Source organism: Neofelis nebulosa, chromosome 4 (assembly GCF_028018385.1).
Source record: "Neofelis nebulosa isolate mNeoNeb1 chromosome 4, mNeoNeb1.pri, whole genome shotgun sequence".
In the NCBI taxonomy this organism is placed as follows: Eukaryota; Metazoa; Chordata; class Mammalia; order Carnivora; family Felidae; genus Neofelis; species Neofelis nebulosa.
The window spans coordinates 165,457,033-165,470,238 of record NC_080785.1 but is presented as its reverse complement, the minus strand read 5'-3'; the positions used below and the strand labels follow the sequence as shown (position 1 = coordinate 165,470,238).

The 13,206-nt window shown below is 51.2% G+C and overlaps 1 protein-coding gene across 4 annotated transcripts in view; it reads right to left on the bottom strand.

Moving 5' to 3' along the window:
* Positions 1-13,206, bottom strand: part of ACER1 (alkaline ceramidase 1) — a 45,388-nt gene that overhangs the window by 7,373 nt on the left and 24,809 nt on the right. The window contains exon 1 of one of the 4 annotated variants that reach the window (XM_058728273.1): positions 12,389-12,562. The exons of 2 other annotated variants lie outside the window; for them this stretch is intronic. In XM_058728273.1, the coding sequence (XP_058584256.1) occupies positions 12,389-12,481 (93 nt within the window). In that variant the 5' untranslated portion in view covers positions 12,482-12,562. Of the gene's footprint in view, positions 1-12,226; positions 12,362-12,388; positions 12,563-13,206 lie in introns of those variants that run through there. One more of the 4 variants, XM_058728275.1, reaches the window with a different exon arrangement.

Genomic DNA, 13,206 nt, shown 5'->3' with positions numbered 1-13,206 from the left:
GCTGCTGAGCGTTTACCCCCCAAAACACAAAAACGCTAATTTGGAAGAGAGGGAGACACAGAATCCGAAGCAGGCTCCAGGCTCTGAGCTGTCAGCCCAGAGCTTGACGCAGGACTCGAACCCACCAACTGTGAGATCATGATCTGAGCTGAAGTTGGACACTTAACTGACTGAGCCACCCAGGCACCCCCAAAATCTTTAAAACCTATAAAGAAGATGTGGTCTATACATACATCGGAATACTACTCAGCTGTAAAATAGCATAAAATCTTGCCATTTGTGACAAATGGATGGACCTAGAGAGTATCATGCTAAGTTCAATAAGACAGAGAAAGACAAATGCTGTGTGATTTCACTTTTATGTGGAATCTTAAAAACAAACAAACAGAGAACAAATTCATAAATACAGAGAAGGATCTGGGTGTTGCCAGAGGGGAGGGGGTGAGGGGTAGGCAGATTATGTAAAGAGATACAAGCTTCCAGTTGCAAAATAAATAAGTCACAGGGCTGAAAAGTACAGCACAGGGAGTACAGTCAAGAATATTGTAATGACCTTGCGTTGTGACAGATGGTAACTATACTTACCGTGGTGAGCATTGTGGAACATATGTAATTGACAAATCACTATGCTGTACCCCTAAAACTAATATAATATTGTGTGTCAACTACACTTCAATAAAAAAAAACTACAGAGCGTGGTGGTGGGTATAGGGAAATGATTTACCTGGTACAAGGCCACCCTCTAGGAGCCTAGGTCCTGGGCACCAGGCAGGTGTCCCAAGGCAGACGTCCTTCTGATTCTAGGGAAGCCCATGGCTCTCCTTGGGTGATGGCAAACCAGCTCAAAACCCACCATGAGGACCCTTGGAAAACTGGTTTGGCACGAGTGGAACTGGTCTGGTTCCATTCGTTTTCCATGTCCTTGTTTTCCACGCCAAGGTGTCTGATGCCCACCAACAGACAAGTCAAACACACGTCTGGCATGGCCACCTAGCTCACAATGACTACACACTTGGTGGTCTGAATCATGAGCCCTGCCCCCCTCCCCCCACTGGAGTAGACGCCTATCCCAAACTGGGCCAATCAGATTTTCTTGGGAATTTGAAACTTGGAGCGAACGCAAAGCCTGGGAATCACCAAGATTGTGTCACGCCATTGTCCGTTCCCTAAGATCTGGGGATATTGTCTCGATGTTTAAGATATGTCAGCCGTCTTGCCACCACAAACAGACAAGACTGAGGCCACGGGGGAGTCTGCCTTTGAGCTAAATCCTCCAGACCTGCCTTGGATCCCAGCCTTCCCAAGCAACTCGTCTTTCCATTTTGAGATACCCCAGTACCTAGCCAATGCATTTTTCCTCTTTTTTTTTTTTTTTTGCTTAAGCTAGCTTTCTATTTCTTCAATCCAGCAAAATCATCACCATTGGTATATTAGCTAGGGTTCTTCGGTAGCAAGCAACAGGAAATGAATTTGGTGAACTTTTACCACAAATATAAATATGTGTGTATGTTATTACTCATTAAATTAGTTATCATTCAGTCATTTATTATGGTGAACTCATTAATCAAAAGAATTGCGGAAGACAAGGAAAACCAGAAACCACAACAGCTCTGAGCCTTGAATGGACAGTCTCTTCAGGAGGCAGCTTTTGGGCAACTTTGTAGCTGTTTATTCCGGGCCCGAGATTCATCAAATTCTGGAGATGTTGCCGGGACCACACCCACCCTTGGCCAGAGGAGGGGGAGCTCCTTGACTGACCACCCCACTGAGACCATAACCAGTTGGAGAAGGGCAGCTAGGGGGTCATAGGGAAAATGGGGCCATGGATACTGAATACGGGCAAAATCCCAAACAAATCCTACGTTCCCTCTGCCTTCAAACACCAGCCCTTAGGGTGTATCGAGCGTGGCCAGAGATGCTGAACCAACCAGTTTCCCAAACTCTAAACCCTCCATTTAAAACACATCTGTGACTCCCATAAATAAAATGCAAACTGTTAAACTTGACTTATAAACTCCCTCCATGACTCATCTCTCTCCACCTTCAACTTTATCATCTAGGTGTGAGGGATGACCCAGTTCTTCCAAATGAGCCATGCTTTCTCTCACCCCTTAACCTCCAGAAGTTTGCACGTGCCGTCCGTACTGCCTGGAACATCCCTTGTCCCCACTTACCCCTCTTGGCCAGGCCAACTACACCTCCACCTGTCACCTGGGCATCACTTTCCGATAAAGCCTTCCCAATTCCCCAAGGCAGGGTCAGGTGGCCTCCCGCTGTGCTATGTCCCTCTGTCCTAACGTTTGTCCGCCAGTCTGGAACTGTCACGCTCTCCCACTAGACGGCTCTCAGAACAGGGGCTGTGTCCTCCCCATTCAGGAAATATTTCCTGTTGACTGGACCTCAAAACAGGTTTACACGGATCACCAGTCACATACGTGAAAACACTTGGCAGAAGAATGTCTTGTGCCTGGAGCATTCTGGATGGAAGGCGTTAGGACTGTCACTTTCTCACCTGTTGACATCATGGTTTTATAGACATTGCTTTTAATCCTCGCATCCCCCTGCTCCGCCTCCCCGTCCCCCCAACGTGTGGCTTTCTAGTTCTTTTTCTGGCAATGAGAAAACTGGATCTCAGAGAGGTGGAGTGACTTCCCTGAGGTCTCACAGCTCTGGGGGACTCCAAAGTTTGCCTTTACCCCCTGCCTTAAGAGACAAGAGGCCTAGACGGGTGGCAATGATTAAGAGGGAGCGTCCCTGCTCCCTGGCTGTGTGACGTAATGTCTCTGGGTTTCCCTTTCCTGCATCAGTAAAATGGGGGAGCATAATGAATGCTACTGTGGAGGCTGTTGGAGGGGGACGTGTGAGGCCAGGCACTGAAAGACTGCATTGCCAGGGATGTGGTCCTAGCTCAATGAATAGCAAGGGCCTGCTGCGGCTGTCGTTGTTGTGGGAGATAATAGTAACAGGCTTATCCTTGGTTTCCTTGCTCCAGGTTTGGGGGTCAGCAGAACCCAAGACTGAAGTTTCCGAGAACGCCCCCGAGCGTGCAGAATGAGGGCAAAGCAATGGGCGGAGCCTCTGATTAATGGGCTCCAACTGGTTCCAGAGTCTCTGATAGCATCAGAGACTGCCCTCTGCCAGGGCCTGCCTCCCTGCCTGGGGCCAGCCCGTTTCCCAACCCCTGGCCCCACCCAGACTCTGTGAGGCTGGAGACGCACCTGCCCAGGACCAAGAGCTGGACTCTCTGGGCCCCAGCCCCAGCAGGTGTCTTCATATTCATTCATTCACTCACTCACTCACTCACTCATTCATTGTTTGCTTACCAGCCATTCCTTCAGTACCTACTATGTTGTTCAAATGCCACAACGGAGCCCCCAGACACAATCTGCCTTCACGGGTGCATCCAGTCGGGGTTTGGGACACATTGCAGGCCTCATTTGCCTTCTCTACCTCCGAGCGCCGCAGTGAGGATTAGAGAACCAAGGGCTCTGGGGCCAGTTTTGCTCACTGCTTTGAAATTCCACAGTCTAGAGCAGTGCCTCACACACAGCGGGTCCTCAGAAAGTTTTTGTAGACAATGATGTGTGCAGAGAACACACATCAATAACGTAGCCATGTGCCTGGCCCGGGTGCTATCGTGGCTGCTGTGTTGCTTTGATTCTGGAATAATTTGCTTTTTTGATCACCGGTACCCTGCAGGGTCTCTGGCAAATAGATGTGGCTGGGTGCCTCAGGTCTGGAAGAAGGAAAGGAGGGAAGGGAGGAGGGGGGGGGCGGGGAGAAGAGAGGGAGGGAAGAAGGAAGAAGTGAGAGAAGAAAGGCGGGGAGAAGGGAGGGCGGCAGACAGACCAGAATTGACTGCCTTGGGAAAAGGCAGTGGGGGAACCCCTTTCTCACTTACCCCGGCCACCCAAGCTGCCCCTCCCGCCCCCCACAAACGGCTTCTCTCCCACCCGTCGTTTCATTTGTGGGTTCCACCGATTCAACCTTGACGGTGACCTCCGTGAGGACAATACACAACTATTCGACCCCTGGCTGTGTCCCCAACACCCACCGAGCGAGCGAGCGCTCAAGAAAAAAAGCTGCCGAATCAATCACATCAACGAAACACCCCCAAGCTCTTTCTCCCCACCGCCAAAGCTCAAACTCCCACCACCCACACCTGGCTCTGTCACCTGTCGAGGACCCCCCTCCGCATCCACTCAACGAATGCACGTGAATGTGGGGGCAGGGCTGGGGGTGTGCAGCTAAAGCAGCAGTCACAGACCCTCCCTGAACGGGACTTACTTGCATGAATTAAGAAACACATAATTAATTCTTAATCACACAGTAACTGAGCGGCCTCGCGATGCGGTGGTTAATTAAGTGAGAGACTCTGGGACCAGGTGGGCAGACGCAGCTTTTGTGCCCGTGCTGTTTACCTGCTGTGCAACCCTGGGAAAGAAACGTATACACTCTCTGAGCCTTTACCCCCCACTTGTAAAATGTGGAGAATAAAGAGTCCCTACTTCTTAGAATTGCTCTGGGGGTTATACGGGAAGTGCCACCTGTTAAGTGAAGGTAATACACTAACACTTCCGCATCCCTGGCCATGTCTACCTTCTAATAGTAATAACTTTATTCAATGCTTGGGATGTACCAAGAACTGTAAATTTTTTTAGATCTTTTTTTTTCCAAATGGAGGTATAAATCACATATGCTCAAATTCACTCTTCTAACGTGTGAAGCCCGGGGGCGCCTGGGTGGCTCAGTCCGTTAAGCACCCGATTCTTGGTTTCAGCTCAGGTCATGATTTCACAGTTCACGAGATCGAGCCCCGCATTGGGCTCTGTGCTGGCAGCGTGGAACCTGCTGGGGATGCTCTCTCTCCTCTCTCTCTGCCCCTCCCCAGCTCGTGCACGCACACACATGGGCTCTCTCTCTCTCTCTCTCTCAGAAATAAATAAATTACCTTTAAAAATAAATATATAAAGCGTGCAAGTCTGTGGCTTTACTCTACTATTCATGAGGTTGTGCAACCATCACCACTCTCTAGTTCTAGAACATTCTCACCTCCCCGGAAGGAAACCCTGTATCCATGAGCACTCCCTCCTCCCCCCGCCCCCCAGCAACCACGAATCTGCCCCTTCGGCTCTGCAGAGTTGACTCTTCTGGGCATTTCACGTGGATGGAATCCTACCAAACGTGGCCTTTGGTGGCTGGCTTCTCTCACGGCACGTCCTGTTTCCAGGGTTCATCCATGTTGTGGCATCAGCGCCTCCCTCCTGTTTATGGCTGAGGAGTAGTCCATTGTGTGGACGAGCATTTGGGATGCCCAGCAGTTGCTTCGTCCTCTCCATGGTCCTGTGAGTTAATTACTATTAGTACCCCACAGCTGCTCCCTTTCTGAATAAGAACTCAGCCAGTATTTGCTGAACAAATAGGAAGGGAGGAAGGAAGGGAAGAAGGAAGGAAGGAGGAGGAAGGAAGGAAGGAAGGAGGAGGGAGGAAGGAAGGAAGGAGGAAGGAGGAAGGAAGGGAGGGAAGAAGGAAGGAAGGGAAGAAGGAAGGAAGGGAGGGAGGAAGGAAGGAAGGAGGAGGGAAGAAGAAAGGGAGGGAGGGAGGAAGGAAGGAAGGAGGAGGGAGGAAGGAAGGAAGGAGGAAGGAGGAAGGAAGGGAGGGAAGAAGGAAAGAAGGAAGGAAGGGAAGAAGGAAGGAAGGGAAGAAGGAAGGGAGGGAAGAAGGAAGGAAGGAAGGAAGGGAAGAAGGAAGGAAGGGAAGAAGGAAGGGAAGGAGGAAGGAAGGAAGGGAAGAAGGAAGGAAGGAAAGAAGGAAGGGAGGGAGGGAGGGAGGGAGGGAGGGAGGGAGGAAGGAAGGAAGGAAGGAGGAGGGAATAAGGAAGGAAGGAAGGGAAGAAGGAAGGAAGGGAAGAAGGAAGGAAGGGAAGAAGGAAGGAAGGAAGGAAAGAAGGAAGGAAAGAAGGAAGGAAGGAAGGAGGAGGGAATAAGGAAGGAAGGAAGGGAAGAAGGAAGGAAGGAAGGGAAGAAGGAAGGAAGGAAGGGAAGAAGGAAGGAAGGAGAAGGGAGGAAGGAAGGAAAGGAGTCTTTCTTTCTTCCCAGTACCACCTGGCATGCTGTACCCTTGACTTCTGTTTATTTTTTGTCTCCTCCATACCCAGGACACCAGCCCCATAAGGGGAGGCATTTTGGTTTGCGTTGGTCATCTCTGTGCCCCCAGAGCCTGGAACAGTGGCTGTCCCAATTCTTGCTGAATCATGCATAAAATGGAGGGGCCGTTATCTCTTTGAGTTGGACCCCTCTGTCACCCCCCAGAAGGCTTTTTCTGAAGCAGAAAAGAGGTCCAGAAGGACCTATCGAGTCTGGGCCAGCATGTGTCATGGGCATGATCACCACTGTGTGAAATTATTCAGTTAATAGTGTCTGCCCTCCCTGAGAGCAGGAACCATGCCCCTCCTCGTTTTCCGGGAGCGGGGCGGCTGGCACAAATGCTTTTGCTGTGAATTCGATGAGAAGGAATACAGAAGAAGGAGGTATGGTTTAAAACTCACGGGGGGCACCTGGGTGTCTCCGTCAGTTAAGCATCTGACCCTTGATTTCAGCTCAGGTCATGATCTCAAGGTTGGTGAGTTCAAGCCCCACATTGGCCTCCATGCTAAAGGTGCAGAGCCGCCTTGGGATTCTCTCTCTCCCCCCTCCCTCTGTATGCCCCTCCCCTGCTTGCATGCTCTCTCTTAAATGAATAAACAAGCAGTAAAAAAAAAAAAAAACAAAAAACAGGGGCACCCGGGTGGCTCAGTCGGTTAAGCGTCCGACTTCGGCTCAGGTCATGATCTCACGGCTCATGAGTTCGAGCCCCGCATCGGGCTCTGTGCTGACAGCTCAGAGCCTGGAGCCTGCTTCGGATTCTCTCTCTCTCTCTCTCTCTCTCTCTCTCTCTCTCTGCTCCTCCCCTGCTCATGCTCTGTCTCTCTCTCCTTCAAAAATAAACAAACATTTTTAAAAAAACTTTTAAATAAAATAATAAAATAAAACTCATGGGACCTGCTACTCACAGCCAGGGGCTCAGAGAGGGACAGGTCTCCCCCTGCACCACACAGCATTCAGAGAAGAGGGGCTGAAGCCCTCGCCCTGCAAAGGCCAGCAGCAGAAACGCTCAGTTGCAGAAAGAGGTAGGAGGTGTGGGCACTGCAGGCTCCCACTCAGATCGCTCTGTGCCTTCCATTGTACCCACCCCCATACTCTTCCCACTCATTCCCACCCCTGCACCCCTGCCTATCCAACCCCCCCCACACCCCCATCCAGCCATCCCCTCCCTTTGTCCTGTACCCAAGCATCTGAGAGGGAGCTTTCTGGAAAGGATGAGACGCAGAGCTTCTGAAGCTTTGGCAGGACCCCAAGAAAGAAATTCAGCAAGACAGCTGCTTCTCAGAGCTGGCGGGGGGCGGGGGGGGGGGGGCTTGAAACTTCCTCTCCCGCCACTTGAAACTCTCCTAAGTTGTCAGCAGCCCAGAAGGAGGCCACACCTGGAGGCCACCAGGCTAATGCCAGCAGAAGCAGACTGAAGCGGCCCACACCTTGACTTCTCCCCCGCCCCACCCAATCCAGGCCCTCCCACACCCTTGACCTCTATTCCTGTTGGATCTGCTGTCCTGTCTCTCCGGGGCCCATCTATGGCGGGCAAGCAGGTGTCCCAGCCGCTCCCCACATCATTGACTCTTCGCTGTTTAAAAGTCATCCATGGCTCCCGGGTGCCCTCACCATGGAGCCCACACTCCTCTGCTTGGCATTCCTCCTTTGGCACCTGGAAACCTCACCTTTCCCTCAGCCCTCGGTTCCTCCCCCACCGGCAGCCTGGGCTCTGGCTTTAAACCAACTGTGTCTTGGTTTCTCTCGCCTCAAGACCTCTGTGCTGTTCTCTCTCGCCTCAAGACCTCTGCTTCTGCTGGCCCATTTGGTCTGTATGCCTTGGAGACACTCATTCTTCAAGCATTGAGATCCCCTCCACATTCAGCAGGCACAGTCCTAGTGGGTCATCCCCATGGCTCCCCTCTGCTCCCTCTGGTCCCTTGGCCCTCCCTCTGCCACAAGCTAATCATGGGGCGGGGCAGATCTGACCCTGGACCCCCCACTTCCTTAGCCCGGGAGCACATAGCATCTCTGGGACCCCGGGATCAATCAGCACGCATTGGTTTATGGCGTTCTTGTTGGACGAATGCATGAGCCCAGCGAGTCTATCAGCAAATGTGGGACGTATTTCAAACATTCCGACTCAGCAAGCCAAACTTGCTCCTCTTCATTTCTTCTCATATTCTAGCCACGGAAACACTCCTCCCCTTCCCTAACTGTGCAGCCCCTTTCATGTCCAGAACTCAGTACATCCTTCTCTCCTCTCCTCCCTTTTCCTTGACTCCCACCCTGCTTGGCAAAACTTCCTGCTCATCTTTCAAACCCGATTCCCAGGTGTCCTCCTCTGTGAAACTTGCCAACACGCGGGATGAGTCCTCCAGTGGTTCCTCCTTCCTGCTTCTATTCCCTGATCATGTGGCCCTGGGTTTTGCCCCAGATTCAGCCAACCCTGTGAGCAGTGCAATGAGAAAGCAAAATATCCTTCAGAGGTGCCTGGGTGGCTCAGTCGGTTGAGCGTCCAACTCTTGATTTGGGTTCAGATCGTGATCTCACGCTTTGTGAGATCGAGTCCCACATCGGGCTCTGTGGAATATGCTTGGGAGTTTCTCTCTCCCTTCCTCTCTCTTTGTCCCTCCCCCACTTGTGCGTGTGCTCTCTCTCTCTCTCTCTCTCTCTCAAAATAAATAAATAAACTTTTAAAAAACTCTTGCTACTGTTGGTGGGAATGCAAACCGGTGCGGCCACTCTGGAAAACAGCGCGGAGGTCCCTCAAAAAATTAAAAATAGAACTACCCTATGACCCAGCAATTGCACTACTAGGAATTTGCCCAAGGGATACAGGAGTGCTGATGCATAGGGGCACTTGTACCCCAATGTTTACAGCAGCACTTTCAACAGTAGCCAAATGATGGAAAGAGCCTAAATGTCCATCAACTGACGAATGCATAAAGAAAATGTGGTTTACATATACAATGGAATACTACTTGGCAATGAAAAAGAATGAAATCTGGCCATTTGCAACAACATGGATGGAACTAAAGGGTATTATGCTAAGAGAAATAAGTCAGAGAAAGACAAATACCGTATGATTTCACTCACATGTGGAATTTGAGAAACTTAACAGATGATCCTGAGGGAAGGGAAGGAAAAATAAGATAAAAACACAGAGGGAAGCCACCACAAGAGACTCTTAAATATAGAGAACAGACTGGGGGGTTGATGGGGGGGCGGGGGAGAGGGGAAAGTGGGTGATGGGCATGAAGGAGGGCACTTGTTGGGATGAGTACTGGGTGTTGCATGTAAGTGATGGGTCATTGGGTTCTATTTCCTGAAGCCAACACTATACTGTATGTTGGCTAACTTCAGAATTAAAAAAAATAACAAAAAAAAAATATTGCTACATATTTTGTCTTCACTTATAGACCTCGAGCAAACACATGCTTTTAAAGAGCTTGGTGGTATTTCGCCAGAACGTGCTGAGCCCTCACAGGTTGGTGAAAGTGTTATGGCTTCCTTTTTATTGATTCATTCATTTATTGCAATTGCAAATGACTCAGACAGGACTTTGTACGTAAATTCTGTTCACCATTGGGACTCTCTCTGTGATGCAAGTTCCTGGAGGTTCAATGACCGAGTGGGGGCGGTGAAGGTGCTAGAGGTACGTCTACATCTCAACACAAGTTGACACCTTGCACACAGGAAGCTGCGAAATAGGAGCGTGCCTGCATTTGCTGCAAAACAAACTCGGTTTTAATTACTGATTTGCGAAGCCAAAAAAGAAAAGATCTTATTAGTTTCTAGTTGGCTGCTTATTATTTATGTATATGTAACAATTATTGTTACATCATATAAGATATACTATATTATATGCAACATATAATACACAATATGTAATAAATACATTATTATATCTTATGAATATTATATATGTGTATATCATATACCGTATAATAAATATATTATTGTATCATATAAAATATTATATATTGTGTATGTATATTATATACAATATGCACATACAATTCTATCAGAAGCTGGCAAACCATGGCCCTGTATCAATTCTACCCAATGTCTTCTGTTGCATGGCTTGCGAGCTGAGAATGACATTTGTGCTTTTAAATGGTTAAAAAAAAAATAAAACAAGAATAGTATCTTGTGACACGTGAAAGTTACATGAAATGCACATTTCAGTGTCCACAGATAAAGTTTTATTGCCACACGGCCCCCCTCATTTGTTTATATGCCGTCTGTGGCTGCTTTCCAGGTACAATGGCAGAGCGGAGTCCTTTCCACAGGGATCGTATGGCCCCCAAAGCCAAACATATTTAACGTCTGGCCTCTACAGCAGACGTTTGCCAACCCCTGACCTATATGACTGATTAGCTCTGGTGATGGGTTCGGGCTACTCAGAAGTGTTTTAGAGGAGAGAATCTTGGGGAGACCCTTTATAACCTAATCTGCATTCAATTCCTTAAGTTCTGGCGGTTTTGCCAGAGCCTTTTCTTTTCTTTTTAATTTTTTTAATGTTTATTTATTTTTGAGAGACAGAGAGACAGAGAGAGAGAGAGAGAGAGAGAGAGAGAGAGAGAGAGAGAGAGAGACAGAGTGCAAGCAGGGGAGGGGCAGCGAGAGAGGGAGACACCGAATCGGAAGCAGGCTCCAGGCTCCGAGCTGTCAGCCCAGAGCCCAAAGCGCGGCTCGAACTCAAGGACTGTGAGATCATGACCTGAGCCAAAGCCGGACGCTTTAACCGACTGAACCCCCCACGTGCCCCTGCCAGGGCCTTTGTGATAGAAGAGAAAATATCCAAGTGTGTTCACACCAGGGAAAGGTAGCTACTATTTTGTGAAAGTTTTGTTTCCGTTTGATAAGTACCTGGAAATGCAGGTACCCGGTGATGACGCTGTGGAAATCTGGTGTGTGTCATAGCCATGTCTCCTGCACCCTGGGAGTGTCCCCCACTCACTCAATTCGCTGCATTTAGAGGCAGGCTGAAGGGAGGCTCCCTGCACGCTCCTCCCCGAATCCACACACAGAGGAGCGTTTCGCGTAGGCATGTGCGGCTAGACTGGGGTCTCAGCCCAGCCCTACGGCAGCCCTTTCTCGGTGTCTTCTCTGGGGCCCCCACCTCAGGGTGGACTGCCAGGGACTCCAGGGAGAAGGGTCCCAGACCCCCAAACCTCTTCTCCACCTCAGAGATCGGCACGTTCAGCCCCCTCCCGTTTTTCAGGCAAGAGCACTGAGGACCAGAGTCAGTATCTCTGTCCAGGAGGAGCAAGAAACAGGGAGACCACAGAGAAGCCCTGAATCTCAAACTTCCGTGCCCCTCCCCCTGCCTCCGGAAAGCGGTGGGGTCAAAGTAACAGGGCAAGAGTGAGGGAGGCATCTGGGACTGAGCTCCCAATCCCCAAGCCCCCAAAACATCTCCTGGACCCACCAAGTTCAAATCCTAGCTCTAAGTGCCACGGTGACCCTGGGCATATCTTTCGCCTCCCCTTTGAGCGCCCTCAGTATGCGCAGGGCACAGAGCAAAGCACGTTGCCTGCACCACCCACCGACCGTCCCAGAAGCTCCAGGGACAAGGGCGGCCTGCCTTATTCACCGCAGTCTCCCCAGCACCCCGCAGGAGGAGAGGCACGGCCACATGAATCTTTGGCCGCTTGCGTCTTCTAAGCTTTCCTGAAATGCCACTGCCATCCAGGAAATTTTGAGCCCTTCCGATATGGCCTCATACCAAGGATGGGGGGAAAGAGGACTACTGTGCCCAGAACAGAGGGGCCCCCGGGACATGAGACTTCCGATGCTGAAACCAGGATAGTCCCCAGCAAACTGGAATGAGTTGGTCGACCTAAGCTGGGGGTACAGCTGAGAACAAAATAGACACAGCCGTCTCCTCCAGGAAGCCCTTCCTGATCCATCCCTCTGCCACTGGCTCATGGATCACCTCTGCCCTCCCCGCTCCCCAGGGCTGCCCCCGTACCTCCCATTAGAGCACCATCACCCTGGCTTGTGAATGCCTGGAGTCACATGCGTGTCCTCCGCTCCAGGGGAACAGGGAGCCTGGCTATTTTCCTGGTCACCGCTGCATTTCCAAAACCTACCACAGATGCCCCATGAATGAACAAAGGCCAGCACTCCTTGCCTAACAGACGGACGAAAGCTCAGAGAGGTGAACGCTCCAGCAGGATTCTCCAGCGGCCGTGTGGAGAAGCCGGGGTTTGAACCCCCCCGTCCGGCGAGACCGCTGCCCCCAGCCCTCTCACCGTGTTGTAGAACTCGGCCACCAGCTCCGAGTGCTGGAAGTTACTCTCGCACCAGTCCACCTCGGAGCTCTGGTAGGCGAAGATGCTGGGCATCCTGATGTGGCGCCCGCTGCCCACTGGCTGACTCTGGCGGCGAGCAGCATGAGAGCCTAGATGGGCCGGGCCCGGGTGAGACGGGCAGAGGGCAGCTGTTGCTCCACAGCAGGGAGGAAAAACCTGCCGAACCGCTCCCCGGTTGCACCAGGACGGCCTACCTGTGCGGTGGAGGTGGCAGCTGCCCTGGGCAGAAGCCGAGGGGCTGGCACCATCCAGGCAGGGCACGGGATGGCCAGATCATGGGCCTCCCGTCCCTACCCACGCGGAGTGGGAGTTAGGGGTCTGGTACGAGAATGCCGATTTAAAATATTAATGAGCCCCTGGAGGTGAGTACCCTGGCTACCCCCGCTTTGGAGGCGGGCAGACGGAGGCAGAGAGAGCAAAGCCACCTGCCGAAGGCACGCAAGGTGAAAACGCCACGACGTGGAAACAGACAGCTGAGTCCAGACTCTAGGCTCTTACCCATTAGGCTGAACTATGTCCACGCTGTCAAAGCTCTGTGCTGCTACTCACCACACCGGGGGCAAGGGCAGCACACCCAGCCCCAGGGGCTTGGCTCAGCTCCCTTGTCGTCCTTGGCTGTGTAACCTTGCCCTATCATTTCTCCTCCGGGGGCCTCGGTCTTCCTGTTTGTGCTATGGGAAGGCGGGGCTGGATTGAAGCCATTTCTCTCGGGTGGTCAAAACTACGCCCAGAGTGTCCCAGCTTCTACCAGGGGCCAC